This window comes from Oryzias melastigma, linkage group LG17, assembly GCF_002922805.2.
Source record: "Oryzias melastigma strain HK-1 linkage group LG17, ASM292280v2, whole genome shotgun sequence".
Classification (NCBI taxonomy): Eukaryota; Metazoa; Chordata; class Actinopteri; order Beloniformes; family Adrianichthyidae; genus Oryzias; species Oryzias melastigma.
In genome coordinates, this window is record NC_050528.1 from 801,614 (window position 1) to 821,435 (window position 19,822).

Consider the following 19,822-nt stretch of genomic DNA (forward strand, 5'->3'; position numbering starts at 1 on the left):
ATCTTTCTCTATAAAACATTGGAAAAAGAAAACACAAAACTGTAAAACTGCATATTTGAGTTTGAGTGCTGTTTTTTACTTTTTAGGAAAGTTTCTGATTTTAACCAACATTTAAAATTCCACAACAATCTTGTGACATCCACTGACAAGCAAATGACATTTATTCTGAGAAAGTTTTGAAATCAGAAAACTTAAGTTTTTAGTTCCTCATGCATAGCCTGCCGATGCCTGAGCTGCTCTCTTTGTTCTTACTCCACATGCCTGTCAGGTTTCTTTGCTTAATCTGCCTTTTCCTGCACAATTCTTCTGATTTTGACATGCTTTAGGAAAAAAAATCTCAGGAAGAACGCATGTTTTTCCACTGGAACTCTTTCTTGTTGGAAGTATGCATAAATACACTTTATAGGTTGTAATTGTATCTCGGCTTGTCTGTAAGATTGTAGAATTTAATGTTTGTTTAACAGAAAGATCTCTGCATGAAAGAAACATTCAAACGGGCCTTCCTCTGACAATGTTTCAGTTTCTCACATGGGTGATAGAAAGTACATCCAAACAGCAAGAAGATAAAAGCATCTTACCTCCCTTCAGGTTTCTGAAGCGGTCTACTCCTCACACATACTCTCTCTATCGTCCATACGTACAAATAACACCTGTAGTGTCTACTCTGAACACTTGTTGCTCCCTGTTAAATCCTTAAAGCTCCTTTCAAATAACTGAGCAAAAGATCGCTGCAACCAGAACGTGTAGCGTCCTCGTCTGCTGACAAAACTCCTCTTAACCACAAGAGACACCAGAGCAGGCTGAGGGAATGGTAGTAAAACCTGAGGGTTTAAGAGGTTTATTAATTGGAATCCTTCCCCTTTAAGAATGACTGACAGTTGTTTTCTGGTCAAGTAATTGCTCCAAATGTGTCCTGCTTTCAGACCACAGAGGGAGGCCATTGCTAATGAAGCCTCAACAAAACTTTCTTTCAACAAATCTATTGTCTGAAAGATAATGGCTTGTGTGCAGAGTTTTTGTTAATCCCTTCATTACAGACAATGACAGGGAGAGAAGACAGCGATGGACTTGAATGGCTGCACACTGTACATTAAATAGTTGCATACAATGAGGCAACTAAATTTGGAACAATTGTTTTTAAAAAATAGAAATTAAACAAAGATGCATTTTTTAAAACAATGCAGTCATGTTTGATGTATGTCACATTGGAATTTATTTTATGTTCTCTAAAAACACTTTTACAAGTTTAAAAGGCTCAATTGATCCAAAATAAAGCAGCGGTCTCACTTTGATTTAATTTACACAAACAGAGATCATTACTGAGCGAGTTCTCTTTAACTGGATCCTCTCCCGTGATGCTCTCATTGGAAGATCCTTGGCGTCAGATATGCGCCAATATTTGGATGATTTGTGAGATAAATCCAAAGTGGGAGGTAAATTCTGCTTTGCCAGCTGGAAAAACCAAAGCTGTGGCAGCTCCAGTAGGTGTTGCAGAGATCAAGCCCATCCTTAATAGGCCTAAAGACTTCACCAGAGATTTTCTCTGACCTCACTCCCCCCTACCTGAAGATATATTTAGGAGTTCCTCTCATGCTTAAGTTTTGCTGAAAGTGTGTGTTTAACAGTATAACCGATAAACTCCGGATGACGAGCTTTCATCAAGCCAGTAGACAATTAAAGTGATGTCTGTATAGATGTATCACAGCAACATCTTTCTTTGTTCTGTTTTATGCCACTGAAGTAAATTTGTGACTTATAAATGTTGTTATCAAATTACATATTTCCATGACCTTACATTTCCTCAGATTTCTAAGAGTATCTGTGTTTTCTTTCTCTCATTTATTTTGTGACATTTTATTTTTCACAAATTATAATATTTTAATATTACAGTAGAATTCAGCAGCTTCTACATCCCAGCATTACTCGTGACATCAACATTTCATGCAAGCTCTGCATAAAGCAGCGACCCGAACGTGTTTCTGCGTGTCCTCACCTGATCTTCCAGCAAACACATCAACTTCTCGGAGTCAGTGATATGCTTACTGTAAGCAGCTGAGGAAATTTAAATGTTAAACAAGTTTAAGACCGTTGCAGGAGAACTGGTGAACAGACTGACTAAAGGTTAAGTGGCTTAGGCCGACGGTGGTTCTTGGTTGTCAGACTTGTTTTCCAAGAACGGAGAGATTGAGCAGCCCTTTACTTTTGCCTCTTCATGAATTAAAGACGTTTAGGATGCCATCACAGCAGGGGATTTGTCATGAAACAGGCTGCTACCATATGGTCACGATGAAGAAAGTCAGTGAAGCAGTCAGACAGTTTGTTTCTCCGTTTGATCAAATCAATAAACAAAAGCTACGATTCCAAAGAGATCAGTATTTTCAATTATTTCCAAACTTCCGTCTCTGGATGTTTTTATTTCTAAAGCTACAAGTCACAGCTCAGCGTGAGACAAACAAGCAAAACGGTTGGAGTTAAAGTCCTAAACAGACAGAGTAAAGACATTTGTTGATCAAGATGACAGAGTTAATGTTGATGAAAATTAAGGCAGCTCTAACTTGAGTCTTGTTCTCCAGTTTCCACTTTAAATTGATTCGTCTTTTATGTAGCATTAACCAAAGTACAGCTGCACAGACGATTTTAGTTTAAATGAGGACATTTAAGAGAACCAACATCCTGCAGGAACCCTAAAATGATTCAGACTTTGTTCCTGTAACCTGAATGTCCGTACATCCTCCACACCTTCACCTAGATCTGTTTTGGTCAATTTTGACATTTCATGTCAAATCCAATTCCAGATCTACATGAGTAAATGACTGCACCATCCCTCCATCAATGGATAAAGATTTTATGAACCATTTAAGATGCTTCTAATAACACCCAAGTCATAAGGAAGGAGAAACTGATAATCATTTTATCACATTAATATATTAAAGCTGTCCCTCTTTGCTTGTTTCCCCATTATCCTAATTGAGTACAAATTGGTTAAGAGGGTGCAGAACAGTTATCAAGCGCCTTAGTTTTATCAGATGACAGTGTAAGTCCCTGAGATCCTATTAGCAGCAAAGCAGCTAATGTTTAAATGCGCTGTGTCAGCTTACTGGGGGGAAAGGGGGATGGTGAGTTGCCAGGGGAGGACAGATCCACGACTGAAAGGGAGGGTGGCAGACAGGTCACATGATCAGCTGCTGCTGAAATGAGAAGAAACAGCTGACTGTCACGTTGAGTCAAGGCAACTTCATGATATCTGAAGACTCATCCATCCATGATGGTTCCATCGGAGACGAAGTTTAGAAAGGGTCATCTACACCTGGTTCCTTAAGTTGAGGACGTTTTGCCTTTTCTTCAAGAGACTTTATGAAATAAACTGGTTTGTTAATAGATAAGCTCCTCAGAGGGAGGAGCTTAACTTGATCACGATGACTATGAAGTGACCAAAACTAAGACGTGACAGGTTTTGGGTCACGTTGACCTGAGAATCTATTGCAAACCTTGATATGGTTCTTATGAACTGGGAGGTTTCCTCTGTCCTCAGCTGGACTGAGAGAGTGAAGGACAGAGCTCCACCACTTTATCTTTCAGGTGTGAATGACCAGGTGAAACTGGCTTGTCCTGTGAGGGTTTCAGGAGACTGTTGTAAACAGATGGAAGTTATACACCATAGTCCATCCATCCATCTTCTTGACCGCTTCTTCCCTTTCGGGGTCGCGGGGTGCCAGAGCCTATCCCGGCTACTGATGGGCAAAGGCGGGGTTCACCCTGGACAGGTCGCCAGTCTGTCGCAGGGCCTCAATCACACACCCATCCACTCTCACATTTACACCTACGGACAATTCAGAGTCACCAATTAACCTATGAAGCATGTTTTTGGATGGTGGGAGGAAGCCGGAGTCCCCGGTGAAAACCCACGCATGCACGGGGAGAACATGCAAACTCCACACAGAAAGGTCCCAGCCGGGAGTCGAACCGGGGCCTTCTCGCTGTGAGGCAAGAGCGCTAACCAATGCGCCACCGTGCAGCCATACACCATAGTACCAAAAGTATTGGCTCACCCATTGAAATGATCAGAATCAGGTGTCCTAATCTCTTGTCCTGGCCACAGGTGTATACATCCAGCAATCAGGCATGCAGACTGTTTTACAAACATCAGTGAAAGAACGTTCCGCTCTAAGGATCTCTATAACACCTGTGCAACAAATCCATTGGTGAAATGTCCTGGCTCCTAAATATTCCACGCAATAACCTTTTCTTTAGGAGTATTTTGCTATGAAGACAAACAATGCGCCTGACATCATTTACAGTGACTCTTGGTAGTTCCAAAAGACATCCTGTAAACTCCAAATACGCAACGGTCCACTGCCCCAAGCGGAAATGACTGAGCGGTCATGTACCGAACGCAGAAGTAGGTCGTGCACATAGCCCATTTGACACCTGATCACATTTGCAAACCACTAGAATTGTGTCCCAACCATGGACTGTAAAACGACTGGACTGAGTGACCCCTCCCCCTGGCGTTCCAAACAGGAAGTGGCTCCCAGAAGCCAAAATCCCACAGAGGTTACTCAGTCATTCTGTTGGTCAGAATAACCTTTCCTAATCTGATACCTTTTTGACATCTTTTTGATAATCTTCTTTTTTTCATTATATTTTTCCTGCAAATTATTAAAGTTATAAACTGACCAATCAGATGCCTCAAGAGTTGGTGGCCTCTCGTTGAACGTTTGAAGCGTTTGACATTCTCCCAAGCCCGCTTTCAGTGGGAGGGGTGTGAGCTTCTAACATGCTCACTTCTGATTGGAGAGAATGGTTGCCATAGAAATGTAGACTGAGCCGACACAGACCAATCACGGCTTACTGAGGACATCTGGTTCCAACATGGAGATGGACGTGTTGGGTAAAAATGGCAACTGGCTTGGCTGAATTGAGTTCTATATACAGCCAATGGTCTCAACACCACATGTTTCCATATCAAAAGAATTTTTTCAGACAAGCACAAAGCAGTGCCAAAGGCTTCCCATGCAGTCTCCTCCATGGTGGGTAATGTGTTTGTGGAGGCATGGAAGGAAGAGCTCTGCAGTTTCTAGAAACAACTCCAATTCACAGGTTCAGAAATGTGGAAGACACCTGGGTCACGATTCAAGAGCTGGAGGCATTTACAAGTCCTGTTAATATTATGGATCAACTTCATCAGGGAGAGGTTAAGGAGAATCGCCTCACCTTTCCAGACCGTGCTGTCATCATTGCAGAAGACAGGTGATTCCATGGAGAAGTGTACAGGAAGTGTCCTCATATGGATCAGTTCCTGTTATTAGATTCCAACCATCCTCTACAGCACAAACTCACCGTCATCAGGACACTGCATCCCAGGACCCAAGAGGTGCCCTCAAGTGATGAGGAAAGAATGAAAGTACAAGTCCACAAAGCTTTCAGGACCTGTCCCAATGGGGATTTTCTGCAGATCCCAAAGATCAAGAAAACAGGAAACAAAAGAATATGAACTAAAAAAGACCAAATTCAGTCATTTGTGGTATTTCCAGTCTGTCAGACAAACGTAAACCTTTTTTTTCTTTAAGAGACATAACATCCCGGTTCAAACCACAGAGTGAACTCTAGTGGACCAGAGTCTCCGACACTCCTCCTCCTGAAAGCCAGAAATCACTCCTATGAGGACATAGAGAGAGAGGATGGTTGGAGGGAGAAGTGATATTGGATACATTTTTCAAACAAGGAAACATTTGCTCAGTGGAAATGGAGGCCTCAGATAAAACCTTCCATCCATCCATAATGGTCTCCAGAAACCAGCCAGTTTCCACCAAGTCACACCTGAAGGACCAGTCAGGGGAGGTCTGTCTATCATGGTCTAACTGAGGACAAACTCATGAGACTCTTAACATGGCTTTCAATAGACTCGCAGGTCCGTCTGTCCAGAAACCACTCCTCTTTGTTCTGGTCACTTAGTCATCATCATTACTGATCGATTGACAGGTTTCTTTTTATTTCCAAACACTAAATACAATAGTTAAATAAACATGACAAACAGAAAATGATTTTGAGAACAACGCCTCCCTCTGAGGAGCTCAGAAAAAACTGTACTCTAGTTTAATTTACTGTAAAACCTCAGATCAAAGGCAAAACGTCTTTAAAAGTCCAGATGACACTTTTTCTACTATCAGCTTCATCATAAATGTTTGTAAAAACTTAAAGTCTGATAATTAATAATTTACCTAAAATCAAAAATATTTTTGTAGCATAATTTTAAGTTTGTAGACAGAAATATTCACTCAAACTTCACACTGAACTGGGATGTGAACCTGATGCTTTAACATTTTTGTCGATGTTCTTTCTATTTATGATATTTTTCTGTTCTTTGAATATATATTTTTAAAGTTTGAATAAAATAATTTTCTCAGCGATTTCATCTTTGATCTATCAAGCTACTATCACCCTTCCACATATACATGTACCTCATGAAGTCCTTCATGTTAATTCTGTTTCTGTTGAATATCTTTGAGTCAGTGCCACCAAAAGTCTTTATTAAACAACATCATTATTAAATGATGAACGTTTGTTCATCATTTTTATTACACAAAATGAAAACAATAGAAGCACAAAAAAGCAGTTTAGGCTCTGAGAAACTCTGAAAACACCAGAATATAAAACACAAGAGAAATACAAAATATCAGAAAGAACGTTTTGTTGTTTTCTCAGAGCGTTTCTGATAGTTCTGTGGAGTTTCACATCACGCTACACTTCTCCTCAGCCGTCTGTTTCATCTCCGTCATTGTGGACTGGGCCTTGGTTTTCAGAGCATCCAGATCCATGCTCTGCAGCTGGTTGAGGAAGGATTCGTCGCGCTCCTCTTCTTCTTCGTCTTCGTCCACCATTTTTGCCAGGTCCTCTGGAAGGTCGATGTCATCCCCAGCCATCTGAACGGTGGCGCTGTCCTGAGCGCTCTACAAACACAGATCTTTAGGTTAGCACGGTGTAGGTCTGTTATTGGAGAAACACTTCATCATGACTCAGTATGCATGAACTGAACCTTTTTAAGAGAACTTCGGTGCTCGACACACCTGTGTGTCTGTGAAGACCATTGACTGTATCTGAGAACTGGACCATCGACTCTATCAGAGAACTGGACCATCGACTCTATCAAAGAACTGGACCATTGAGTTATCAAAGAACTGGACCATTGACTGCATCAGAGAACTGGACCACTGACTGTGTCAGAGAACTGGACTGAGTGTGACGTCGTCCTAAGAAAATGCTGTACTTCCAACCAAATTAAGTCAATTCAGTTGCCATGTTTTCATGAAATGTCTGCCGCCATGTTGGAACCAGAAACCAGTGATTGTTCCAAGTTGATCTGATTCAGTGTTTCCGCTATTTGAAAGGAGGCTACTCAAAATCTATCAATCAAATAATTTCAGGGTTGGTTGTTGGGGGCCAGCAGGCTCCACCTTATTTTTTTAAAGCATCTGGTTGGTCAGTCTCTAGGAAGTTCTTTGTTAAATTTATGGCTCTGTATGTTTGAACTAGGGCTGGGTTGATAAAATTGATCTGAATCGATCAATAATTGATCCATTAAAGTGGTGATTGATCTAATGCGTTATGCTAAAGTCTGCTAGCTTGATGCTAATGTAAAATTGAATTTCCTGGAGGACGGCTAATGCTAACGCTCGGTCGACCTAAACATACATTACTGACTAAATGAACACCTTAATTTACTCACAGGCAGGGATTTTCTAAACTCTTTTAAATAAATATTTTTAAAGTAACCATTTGTGGTCTAAAACACAGTTTTTTTCCTCATACTTTCTTCTTCTTCTGGGTTAAGGTGCAAAGCCATAGCGGGATTGCCACCTAGTGGCCAAACTGAAACGCCCTCCAGGAGAAGCAGAACAATTGTTGGAGCTTCTCTGTTAGAGAATCCATGAAACACTGTATGATATTAATCTCATTATTTCCTTAGTACATTTTATAGTATGTGAACTGGATCAGATTAATATGAATATCTTCAAAACATAGATAGATTTTTAACCCTTTAACACCTGAGCTGTTGCGGGTGACGGTTAAACACAAAATCTTTAACATACTGTAACTTTTCAATTGTTAACATGATAATTCCAATTATCATGTTAACAATTGAAAAGTTACAGTAAATCAAGGAACATAAACACTGGAGCTCCGGTGTTAAAGGGTTAATGTATTTCGAAACAATTGTGTCCAAATGTGTAAAGTCAAAATTTAATTGAGTGAATCGAAAGAACAGAAAAAAAATCTGAATTGAACTGATTCTGGAAGCGGGAAGGCCTGCAGTTCTTACTTCTGGAAGTCTGTATTTGTCTCTCAGAGCCACTCGCAGGTTTGCTCTCTCAGCTTTCTTTGTGGCAAAGTCTTTGTCTCGCTGGATCCTGTGGAGCAGAAACTGTTTGTGAGGAGTTTGTAAGAGAATGCAAACACACTAGTTTGACTGTCTCTCATACTCTAACAAGCAGAAACAAATGTATATGAAAAGGAATCATTTGGAATTGAACCAAAGATGCTGGAAAGCAGCTGGAAGTTTAGAGGGAGGCTGTCAGTCATCACATCTTAAGGCTTCAGCAGAACCTGAGGGAAACTAAAGCTCCTTCAGGCTGATCCTCCATCACCTTGAAGCCTCTGATCTGTCTCTAGCTGCCCACAGATGCTGCACGTTTTTCTCCTGGTACCGTCCAGGTTTTCCTGTAAACCTGCTCTCTCCTGTGCTGCTCCCTAAGCTTCTCCTCTGTCTCCTTCTTACCCGCTGAGGTCAAAGGGGAAACCAGGTGATTTGGAGTAAAGCTTTTCCTGGAGAACAGGATCCCAGCAGCAGCAGCTGCAGCAGCATTACAGTAATGTTGTTAGGAAGGGAAGGCGGTTCACAGCAGAAGCGTCTGAGTAGACTCAATTAGACAGTTTGATGAAACCTCCCTGTTAATCTAATCTGTCACACATAAAGTGATCTTTTGGTTTTCCCGCCGTTATCTCCTGACTGAGATCCTAAGCCTCTTACACGCCAATAATATGGTCATTTCAAATCGTGTTCTATGCTTTGTTTATTCTTGTTGTTAAAACCACAGAGGATAGGATTGGATCTTTGTGTTTTGAACTAGACCATGAGTCTGCAACCTTTGCCAGTAAAACAGCCCTGTTTGGTTCTGATCAAAACCTGAAAAGAGCCACAAATGTTTTTTTGTCTTTACCCTTTTTTTGGAAAATTTGATACTACATTGTATCATTACATGATCATTTTTTATAATAAATATGACTTATTTATTTTTGGGCGCAAATAAATACATAAATATTAAGATAAATTAGGATTTTCTCAAAGTTTAAAGTTTTGTTTTTTTTTTACTTTTGACAAGCTTATACGACTTTCTTTCAAAATAAAAGACTTCCTGTCCCAAACAGGAACATTCAAGTGAAGCAAATGTATTTGTAAACAACACGAGGCAAAAATGACATTTTCTTATAATACTTAAGGTTTACTTTGGTGAGCCGTCATGCTTTTTCCTACTTAGTACTAGGCTGCCACGATGAGTCAACTAATCAACAACTAATCAACTATTACAATAGTAGACGGCTAATTTAATAGTTGATTAGTCGTTACTTTATATTGTATGGAGTCAGAGTGTAGTAAAGTTGAAAGTTATGATGGTATTCTGCTAACTTTTTGGACTATTTTGGCATTTACAGAATTAAGGTTTTTTTTAGGCTGTTTTGGAGTTTAGCTAATATTTCAGCTGTATGCTAGCTGTTTTGATAAAACCTACATTTTCAGCTACCAGCTTCAGGGTTTTCAGTTATCAATTTCAGCATCTTCAGCTATCAGCACTAGCATCTTCAGCGGCCAAATTCAGCTTCCAGCATTTGCACTAGCATTATTGCTGTTAATGTTATACATTTAGTTCTTAGTTAGTTTAAAGCTAATGATGGTTAAGATTTGTGCTTTACATATAGTTTGCCCATGACCTGATTAGTTGACTAATCTGAAAAAATAATCGGTGATTTGTCGACTATTAAAACAATCATTTTTGGCAGCATTAGTTACTCTTGCTGTTAAATGGAGCATAAACATGAAACACGATTGTTTCAGGATCCAGCACAAAAAGAAAATGAAAAATGCACAAATCTTTATATTTTAGCAACTCCCCTCTGAACCACTACTAACGCTTGTTATGCAGCATAAGATTCATGTATTTAAAGTCATAAAATAAACTCTGCAATCCGAAAAGATCAGACTTTTTACCAACATTTTGCATAGTATTTGTAATTTGAGTATTCTGGAGGAATACTCCAGAGCAAACAAACCCTAAAGATATCAGCAGGGATATAAAAACATTATAGTTTCTAGGTTCACCTCAGCCCCAAACTTAACTAAGAAGAATTAAAAGAGCCGCATTTGGCTCTGGAGCCTCAGGTTGCAGGCCTCTGATCTAGACGGTAGATGGAGATTTTCTTGAGTGTAAATGGTTCAAATCAACCTATCAAACACCAGTTTGGGAACTTTATACCACAAATTCTCTCATGAATGAAACAGTTGTAGCAAAAAAGTTCTCACTGTTGTGGAGATAATATGTCAATGGAAGGAAACTGTTCTGGTAAAATAAAAACAGTTTTTTTCTAATCTTTTCTCATAAAAAAAATCAGTTTAGAACTTCTAACATTCAGGATATTTTCTTTTAAGTTTAACTTTGTTAGAAAAACTCCTGGGAGGGAAAGGAAATATTTTGGACATACATGAATAAAATCGATACATTTTAACATTTCATTGATGTGTGACGAACATCTTCCCCTCTTTTCAAGCTGATGACTCTAAATGAGGTTTGGTTCTCATTTGGTCCCAGGTTTGTTTGAAAGTAGGGCTGCCACAAACGATTATTTTAATGGTCGACTACCCAGCCAGCAAAGCCAAGTGGGGGCCCCATATGGTTCAAAAGTGGGCAGAGGGTTTGTCTGCACTTTCTGTGGTAGCCTCACCTGTTTTTGCCCACATTGGCTTAAGGGGGGACCAAGTGGGTTAGCTCGCCACGCTACAGTGGACAGTGTAGCATGCTAGCGAGCTCTTCTGTAGCGATGTGGGCAAACATGGATGGGACCCACATTTTCTGATACGTTAAAACCATATGGGCCCACTTGGCCTTGCTCCCTGGGTAATCTCTGATTATTTTTTTCTGATTAGTTGACTAATCGGGTCATTTGCAAAGTGGATGTAAAACACACATCTTAATAATAATAATAATGGATTAGATTTATCTGCGCTTTTCCAGACGCTCAAAGCGCTTACAATGAATATCCATTATTCATTCACACCTAATTCATACTTGGTGATGATAAGCTACTACTGTAGCCACAGCTGCCCTGGGGCAGGCTGACAGAGGCGTGGCTGCCAGATCGCGCCTACAGCCCCTCTGACCATCACCGGGACATTCATACACATTCACACGCTAGTGGAGCCAAGGACATAACGACATTTGGCTGGCGGGAGCGAGGATCGAACCGCCTATCCTTCGATCATTGGCAGACACGCTCTACCACCTGAGCCACTGTTCCCCAACCATCTTAACCATCATTAGCTTTAAACTAACTAAAAATAAGACAATGAAGATGATAGTTTATTAAACCTTTAATAAATCGTGCAGCTTCTGTCCTTCATCAGTTTGCAACATTAAAATAAGATTAAATCTAACGAGGTCGACATCTGAAACAAGGAACTATTTTTCACAAAAGAAAAAGTTTTGGTCTCACTGACTCAAATATAAAAATGTGCTCACAACTTTGTTCAACTTTACTACACTCTGACTCCATATAAAGTAACCACTAATCGACTATTAAATTAGTCGTCAACTATTTTAATAGTCGATTAGTCGGCTAAACGTGGCAGCCCTAAATGAAAGCTTGAATTAGTGACGCACTAAACTTTGGTTTGAGCTCATCAAACAAAAGAGACTGACTTGTTCACCTTCCGAATCCGGATTTGTCCCATTTGAAAGTTTGAACTGACGTCTCTGTGTTATTAGCCCAATTATTTAAGTTACCCTGCAGTGGGGCAGTTTCCATGGCGGCCGGTTTGACCTGAGTCTATTTAGGGGTGGTCTGCTGTAACCCGACTTTAATAAGATTAAGAGAGCCGCAGCTCGGCACAAATCCTGCGTTGGTTGATGTCTCGGCCGAGTGTCTTCCCTCTCGTTCGCCTCGTTTGCTCGTTTAGCTTCACTTTCAGAGCAAACGGACGACATCAGCGTTTTACTGATGTTTGGGGGTTTTACCACAATCATGACTGTTTGTTAAAAAGATTCACAAAGACTAAAAGTGATGTATTTTAGTCAAACACAATTAATTCAAATCTGGACATTTTTCTGCATTTAGCCTTTAATAAAAAGCAAAATATTAAATACTTGATCTTGTTTGAAATGAAAGCCTTTCATGTAGTAAAATCTAAACTCATATTTTGTTCTTTTCTTTAAAGAAATCCTTGATAAAATTTCAGAGACTTGTTTGTTATCATCACTCGTCCCTCAGCTCTATATGAATGAACTCTACTCATATATGCAGTTTTAGCAGCTAACTTTTCTTTAACCGTTCTGGTATCGCCTGTCCGTCCTGGGATGGGATCTCTCCCTCATGTGGGAATCCCTAAGGTTTCTTCTTTTTTTCCTGACTCAGGTTTTTTTAGGAGTTTTTCCTTACCGCGAGGGAGGGTCTAAGGACAGGGATGACCGTTCTTTATAGTCTGTTTAGTTTTTACCTATTGTGCATATTTTATGACTCCATCTGTGCATCTGTTAAAACTACAGGCATGAAGCCCAATGAGGCAAATTGAATTTGTGATATTGGGCTATATAAATAAAATTGAATTGAATTGAATTGAATTATTTTTTCAAATAAACGACATTTTAATCCTAAATTCATAAAATAATAATGGATCATATGCGGGTTAAAAAGATCTATCAGACTGAAAGACTTTAACTTGATTACAATGTGTCTTTTGCAACTAATTGAAGATAACAAACAGTTCAGCGTTACATGAGATTGTGGGGTGATTAAATAATTATTGTTTTAAAGCGTACTGGCTAGGAGATGTGTTTAATAGTGGCTTCTGCCCTGACGAGTTATTGCACACAGATCCTAATCTGCTTCTCTGGCTAATTTGAGCCTCTAAACCTCTGCCTAAAGCTGCCCTTTAAGCTTGGCCAGCATCCGTTGATGTCACACATGCGCTACATAACAGCTACCTGCTCAGGCAAACAGGCTTAAACTGTTAAATGCGACCGCAAAAAAGGTTACTTAGTCTCTGGTGGTTTTTAGGTTAGCTTTTTCCATACAGCCTGAAATATTATTGTTTTCCCTTTTTATGAAAGCTCTGATGAACCAAGAAAGATGTAAACATGTTCTCCTGTCCCAACAAAGTGCAGAGGGAACATCCGAAAGGGAACGCTTGTTTATTGTAATCATTTTATTCAAAACTGGATTTTTTTTTATCTGCAGTCTTCCAGAGACTTTCAAACACTTAAACTAAAGGGCGCTGACACTAGACAGGTATGCTACTGCATTAACAAAGTCTACTTTAAACATTAGACTGGTGGAGTTTAGATAAGATAATCTGTATTTGTCCCACGGTGGGGACATTTCAGTGTTAAAACTGCATTACAGATGGAAATAGAGGGGAGTAGAGTGTTCTAGGGGTGTACCAAAATATTAATACTGCGATATATCGCGATATTTAGTCCTGCGATTGAGTCTCGATGGGTTCTCACCAAGTATCGATCTTTATTTTTGTTTTAGAGGCTGTAAAACATTTTATTCCTTTGGAGAGACGTTCCTTCAGAGGTAGATAGGGGGCGCCTGCTGCATCAATTTGTCTGGCAGCTTCTTGAATTATTCAATTTTTCTTCTGTTGTTTACAACAATTCTGCAATAAGTAGTGGCACTGCTGTTTATATTTACTATTGTTAACACGGAATTTTACAGATAATTCCAATTCAATTGGTGTCAGTGCTTATCAAAGACAGTATTACTGATTTGCACAAAAGTGTCCATTATTTGTTGCACAAAATAAGACAAGTTGTTAATCATGACTGTGTTCAAGCTAAAAAATACATGTGGATATATACTTCCTAAAAAATGTGTTCTTTTATATTACAACTTATTAGAGATAATTTTATTTACCAATTATTGCAGTATCATGACATCATCGATATTGTGAGCCGTGTATCACACGGGGCCAAAATCCAAAACACACCTGAGGTCACGGGCCGAACAGGATAAACATTTACCGAACACTCTACAACAACATTTTTAAAACTTTAAAAATGTTACATTTTAACATAATTATGAGCTAGATATATGGCATTACCTGTGATAATGCTAGTGTGAATGCTGGAAGCTGAATTTGGCCGCTGAAGATGCTGAAACTGATAGATGAAAACACTGAAGCTGATTGCCAGCTAAAGTATTAGCTAAATTCCAAAACAGCCTAAAAAATCTTAAATGCCGAAATTATATAATAATAAAAAGGCAGGAATATTATTCCAGAATAAATTAATTTAGACCTTAAAGAACTTTTAATATTTTACTCTCCATAAAAATATATTTTGTCAAAATTATCCAAGTTAGAAATGAGCTCAAGATAACATCAGGTCATTAATAACAATAAAATAAAATGATCTGGAGGGCCGGATAGAATTACCCCGAGGGCCGGATCCGGCCCCCGGGCCTTGACTTTGACACACGTGGCATACCGCGTCGTATGGTGAGGTACCCAGTGATTCCCTGCCCTAATATGTACACAGGTCAAACAATGTAGAAACAGACGAGTCACATATTTACGAAAAAACAGAGTGGGGAAAAAAAAGAAAAATAGAAAAGGAAGAAACTGTACTGGTGGTTAAAGTCATGTACCTGAGAAATTCCCAGCGTACTTTAAAGTGACACAGAGTGTGAAGTAAAGTGACTGAGGTCAGCAGATGTCCAGCTGGATCACTGGGAGCAGCTTTGGTTGTAGAGTCTCTCAGCAGCAGGTTGGAAGAATTACCTTCAAACATTCTTCTTTTTACCGTTATCTTCATTGTTCATAAACCAGGAGAGGCTTCGAGTCACACACCTTCACCTGTCCTGACAGGTAGAAACCGTACTGACCTCTCCTCCACCAGCTGCCTCTGGTACTCCTCAAACTCCTCTCTGGACATGCCTTTGGACTCGGGCGTCTCCTTCCCGTTTCCCGCCGCGGCTCCATCCTCCTCAGCGCCTCCGCCCGAGAACGTCTTCAGCTTGCTGCTCAGCATCTGGTTCATCAGAAATGCCATGGTTCTCCCACACCGAGGAGCTGAAGGCCAGCAGAATCCTCCCCGCTTCAGTCAGAGCTTCCTGCTTTTACCAGAGCAGCTCCATCAACAACCCCCCAGACAGAAACGGTGTCTAATGTGTGCCATGATGATTAGGTTGTATCAAGAAGTTTGGCTGCAGCAAAACCGCTAAAGAGCTTAGCTCATAATTGATAGCCTTCATGCAAAGGACGTGTTCACCTGGATGAAGTGAGACGGAGTCTGGAGGTGAGTCTGTCTGTCTGCCGAGGAATGTCAGAGCAGATATGTGACAGAGGAACGAAAACCACAGAAACCACCAAAAGAAACCGTCTGGAGTCTGACGGGATTCATGTTAAACTTGGAGTCAAAAGCCTTCTAATAATCATGAAAGATTTACATCTCTTTATTTGTGTTTGTGTCACTGGAAAATAAAAGTATATCTAAATTAATTAAAGTGCTTATGTTTACTAGAAGATTTCTCTGAACTTTTTCTGTTCAAACTGTCATGTTGGTTTATGTACAACAACAAATCCAGTTTCTCAGGAGGACGATGGTAGAGCTGAGACAGCAGATAAGGAAGACAACAAACCGACGTCTTCCTCACCTGCTGTCTCAGCTCTGAGAGAATATTGAGGACATGATGTCTCCTCATCTGAAGCATCTCTCCTCCTAACACAGACCCGGCTCTGAACATCGACCACATCAGAGCTGAAGAGGATTTATTTCAGGTTTTCTGTCCGTGGACTGTCGTCAAACCGTCAGCTCTGAGGTCCACTTCCTCTGACTGAAACACATAGAAGTTTGGAGACGACAAACGTTTGACTTTTGAGTCACATCTAAAGTTGCTTAAAAGGAACTCTTATTTAAGCATCATAATCAAGAACATTTCAGCTCCATGTGTTTTATCAGGTGGGATTATAAATTAATTCCCTTTAGAAGTGCAAATATGTCTATTTTATGATTAGGAGCAGTCACAGTGTCAGAAGGTGACACCATTTTTTTTTACTTATTTTATCAGTGACTTATGAATTATTATCTTAAACCAATTTGGTTTATATATGAATCTTTATATATGAATCTATATGAATCTCTTTGGGAGTGACCAGGATGGATAGGATCAGGAATGAATACATCAGAGGGACAGCACATGTTAGAGGTTTTGGAGATAAAGTCAGAGAGGCCAGACTGAGATGGTTTGGACATGTTCAGAGGAGAGACAGTGAATATATTGGTAGAAGGATGCTGAGTCTAGAGCTGCAGGAAAGAGGTCTAGAGGAAGACCAAAGAGGAGGTTTATGGATGCAGTGAATGAAGACATGAAGGTGGCTGGTGTTAGAGTGGAGGATGCTGAAGACAGGCTTAGATGGAGGAAACTGATTCGCTGTGGCGACCCCTGAAGGGAAAAGCCCAAAGGAAAAGAAGAAGAAGATTTATTTTGCAATTATTTTTCCTAAAATAGTTTGAAGTCAATCAATCAACTCAAATGTGTCTCTGATAGATAGTTTTCTGCCCTCATGACGTATTTAAGCCAATTAAAGTCCAGTTCCAGTTTTCATGCTGACTGTTGGTCCTTCAGAAACCGTCTGTAAAAATCTGCATCTGTAAGAATCCATAAACACAAACTACTGCATCCAATATAATAATGTCTGAACACGTTTGTTACCCGTCCATCCTTTCATTCATTCATTCATACATAATAATTTTGAATTTTGTGAATAAACTTCCTTTTATTTACATTTACAGCAAAATTAGTTTTTAGACTAAATAAATTGACTTTAAAGTCTTGGTTTTTTAAACAGTACAAACACATTTTTATGGGTAAAGAAAAAAAAAACAGAAAGAAAACTGGGTGCAGAAACTTTTATTTTAAATTTGAACATTTTTATGAACAAGTTACCTTTTTATTGTAATTTGTAATGTGTAATGTGTAGATGCTCCTTGGTCCAGGTGACGTCTTGAAGTGTCAGCTTTCAGACTTATCGTCTTCTTCCTTGAATGATGGGAAACCGAAGACTTTGAGTCCACATGTCAGGAATATTAGTTAAACTCCAAAACAGGCTAAAAGATCTTAGTTAATGCCAAAATAGTCCAGAAAGCTAGCAGAATGTCATTTTTTTTTACTTTAAAACCCTAACTTATTAACATAATTATAAAAAATAATGTTAAAATTATGTAATAATAAAAAGGCAGGAACATTATTCCAGAATAAATCAACTTAAACCTTGAATAACTTTCAATATTTTGCTCTCTATAAAATATATATTTGATCAAAATTATACAAGTTGAGCTCAAGATAAGATCTGGTCATTAATAACAATAAAATAAATGGAGGGCCGGATCCGGCCCCCGGGCCTTGACTTTGACATGTGTGGTTTACATGATCGTCACTTAAAGGAAACTGGAAAAGTGCAGCAGTCTTTGAAATAACTTTTCAACCATCAGTACAAAGCTGTGAACATTTGAATGTAGAAAATGAATTGAATTAATCATCATAAATGATTATAAAGTATTGCAGTTTAGAACTTTGTAAATGAGAATTTGTTCTCATTTGATCGTCCTGGTAAAATAAGGATAAAGAAGAATCATTCCTACATTTATTTAGAAAAAACTTTTCAATTTATATATTTAAAAAACACTTATCTTTTCTAAAATTATTTTTACTTTCCTTACATTGGAACCATTTTAGTGATTGTTCTGATGCTTTGTTTTGTCTGTTTAGCTATACGTGAAATTCTGGGGTTTTATCAGAGAAAGGAAACGTCCTCGTGGTGCAGCGGTCAGCCTGTCCCTCCCATACAAACACTAAACACAAACCGTGTGTGGAATCCAGTACAAGCTTTGACATAGCAGAAGGAAACAAATACAAAGATATTTCCTTTAATAAGATGATTTTTGGAAGCATGTGGTTTAATATTTATTTATTTATGTATTTCCAATTTCTTAAGTTTTAAAATCTCAATTTAATTATGAATCATGTAATTCTTCTTGTGAAATGAACCTGTAATGTATTCATGCAAATTATTTTCTAAATGCTTGATTGGATTATTACAGAACTCCACATTAGATACATTCATCTTTATAGTGATTGTGTAGTTTGTGATTATGAAGTTGTATTTCTGATGTAAAGAGTATCCGGGTCCTCCAGAGAGAACAGCTGAAATGGGCGTGGCTCCAATGTGGGGCAAACGTCATCAAGTCATGAGGTTTTGTGGAGGAAGGAATGCCGCCATCTGCTGGCAGAACAGCGACATGACAGTGACCTATTTAGAGTGCGGACGGTTAAAGTCAGAAACAGTTTTTCATCATTATTATATCATCATTTTATCACAATAATAAATAATATTGTTATAAGTTTATCTGCTGATTTACATGAAGGTCTGGATCTGCTGCGTGTTCCAGACCGACTGCAGGGTTCTAGAGATGTTATTAATAGAACCTCATAAGCAGGAATACGTTTTCCTGCAGAACAGAAGCTGCTCTTACTCGGGGGGGGGGGGGGNCCCGGCTCAGTGCAGATGTGAGGGAGTCAGAGAGGCAGTTCACATGGGGGGGGGGTGTTCATTCAGAGTGAGACAGCCTGTGCTTTATGGTGAAGAGAGACGGAGAGGGAGATGCGGTTGCCTGGAAACGGAACGGTCCATCGCTGACGGCTCCGGAGCGGACTCCCAGAACGATGGATTCCAAATGGACTGAAGTTCAGGGAAACAGCTGATCCCGGCTGGTCCTGCATCCCGACAGGAGCAGGGAGAAGGTAGGAAGCGGTGGTTGCATAACCACCATCACGCAGAAGGCTGACATCACCAGGATTAGAGGCTGGGGGGAGGAGGGCGGGGGAGAGCGTGATCAAGCAGGAAGAAGGACAGAAAAAAGAAACGGTGATGAAGAGAGCCGAGGACGGAGAACGAGACTCGAAGAAGATGAGAGGCGGCTGATCCTTCATCTCCATCCTCTTCACAGGACTGACGGTCCCTCTCAAACGGACGACATCGGCTGGACTCGACACAGGAGTGCAGCGGCTGCAGAGGTAAACATCACAGCTGCATGTTCCAGCAGAGAACATCTTCATCCCAGCAGAACCAGAGGAGGACAGCTACAGCTGAATCCTCAGGGCAGATTCCAGCAAACCGCCTCGTTCTGCATGATTTTCCTCTTAAATAACCGGAACGTTCTGATCTGTTTGGATCTGAAACGGAACAGATCTTTTCTGAAATCTGATTTGTCCTTAAAAGCAGAGAGATGGCAAAATAATGAAAGAAACGGTTCGAGTTAATCTGATCTCTGAGCTCTTTGATCAGCGTCAGCTACACCTGACGTACTAAACCCCTCAGGAAGTTTTCAGTCTTTGTTCCTCTGAAATCTCTTCTGCTCATCAGGAGATGAAAGCAGCAAAACACGAGAAACTTCCTTCTGTCAGATGATAAAGGAGAAGTCTGTCAGGAGGAAGACGAGGGAGGAGGAAGACTGTGGAATGTCTGCAACAGTTTGCTATGCTGGGGCAGAAC

At 39.8% G+C, this 19,822-nt stretch overlaps 2 protein-coding genes across 4 annotated transcripts in view; one reads left to right on the top strand and one right to left on the bottom strand.

Moving 5' to 3' along the window:
• Positions 1-19,822, top strand: part of atcayb (ATCAY kinesin light chain interacting caytaxin b) — a 46,240-nt gene that overhangs the window by 16,130 nt on the left and 10,288 nt on the right. The window contains exons 1-2 of one of the 3 annotated variants that reach the window (XM_024273565.2): positions 18,856-19,071; positions 19,278-19,344. The gene's annotated coding sequence lies outside the window, so the exon portion shown is untranslated. Of the gene's footprint in view, positions 1-18,855; positions 19,072-19,114; positions 19,345-19,822 lie in introns of those variants that run through there. The other 2 variants (XM_024273567.2, XR_004949442.1) reach the window with 2 other exon arrangements.
• On the bottom strand, positions 6,732-15,404 carry cplx4c (complexin 4c). The gene is made up of 3 exons (XM_024273569.2): positions 15,154-15,404; positions 8,321-8,408; positions 6,732-6,950 (listed from the first exon to the last, which is right to left on the bottom strand). Exons 1-3 carry the CDS (start codon positions 15,318-15,320, stop codon positions 6,732-6,734), a joined length of 474 nt encoding a protein of 157 aa, XP_024129337.1. The 5' UTR covers positions 15,321-15,404.

Bases quoted from the DNA above. Each gene is read 5' to 3' on its own strand.
- cplx4c (XM_024273569.2), bottom strand. From the start codon at position 15,320: ATGGCATTTCTGATGAACCAGATGCTGAGCAGCAAGCTGAAGACGTTC. The intron at 8,409-15,153 runs GTCAGTACGGTT...TCTGCTCCACAG, and splicing joins AGGCAGCTGGTGGAGGAGAG to GATCCAGCGAGACAAAGACT. The intron at 6,951-8,320 runs GTAAGAACTGCA...CTGTGTTTGTAG, and splicing joins ACAAATACAGACTTCCAGAA to AGCGCTCAGGACAGCGCCAC.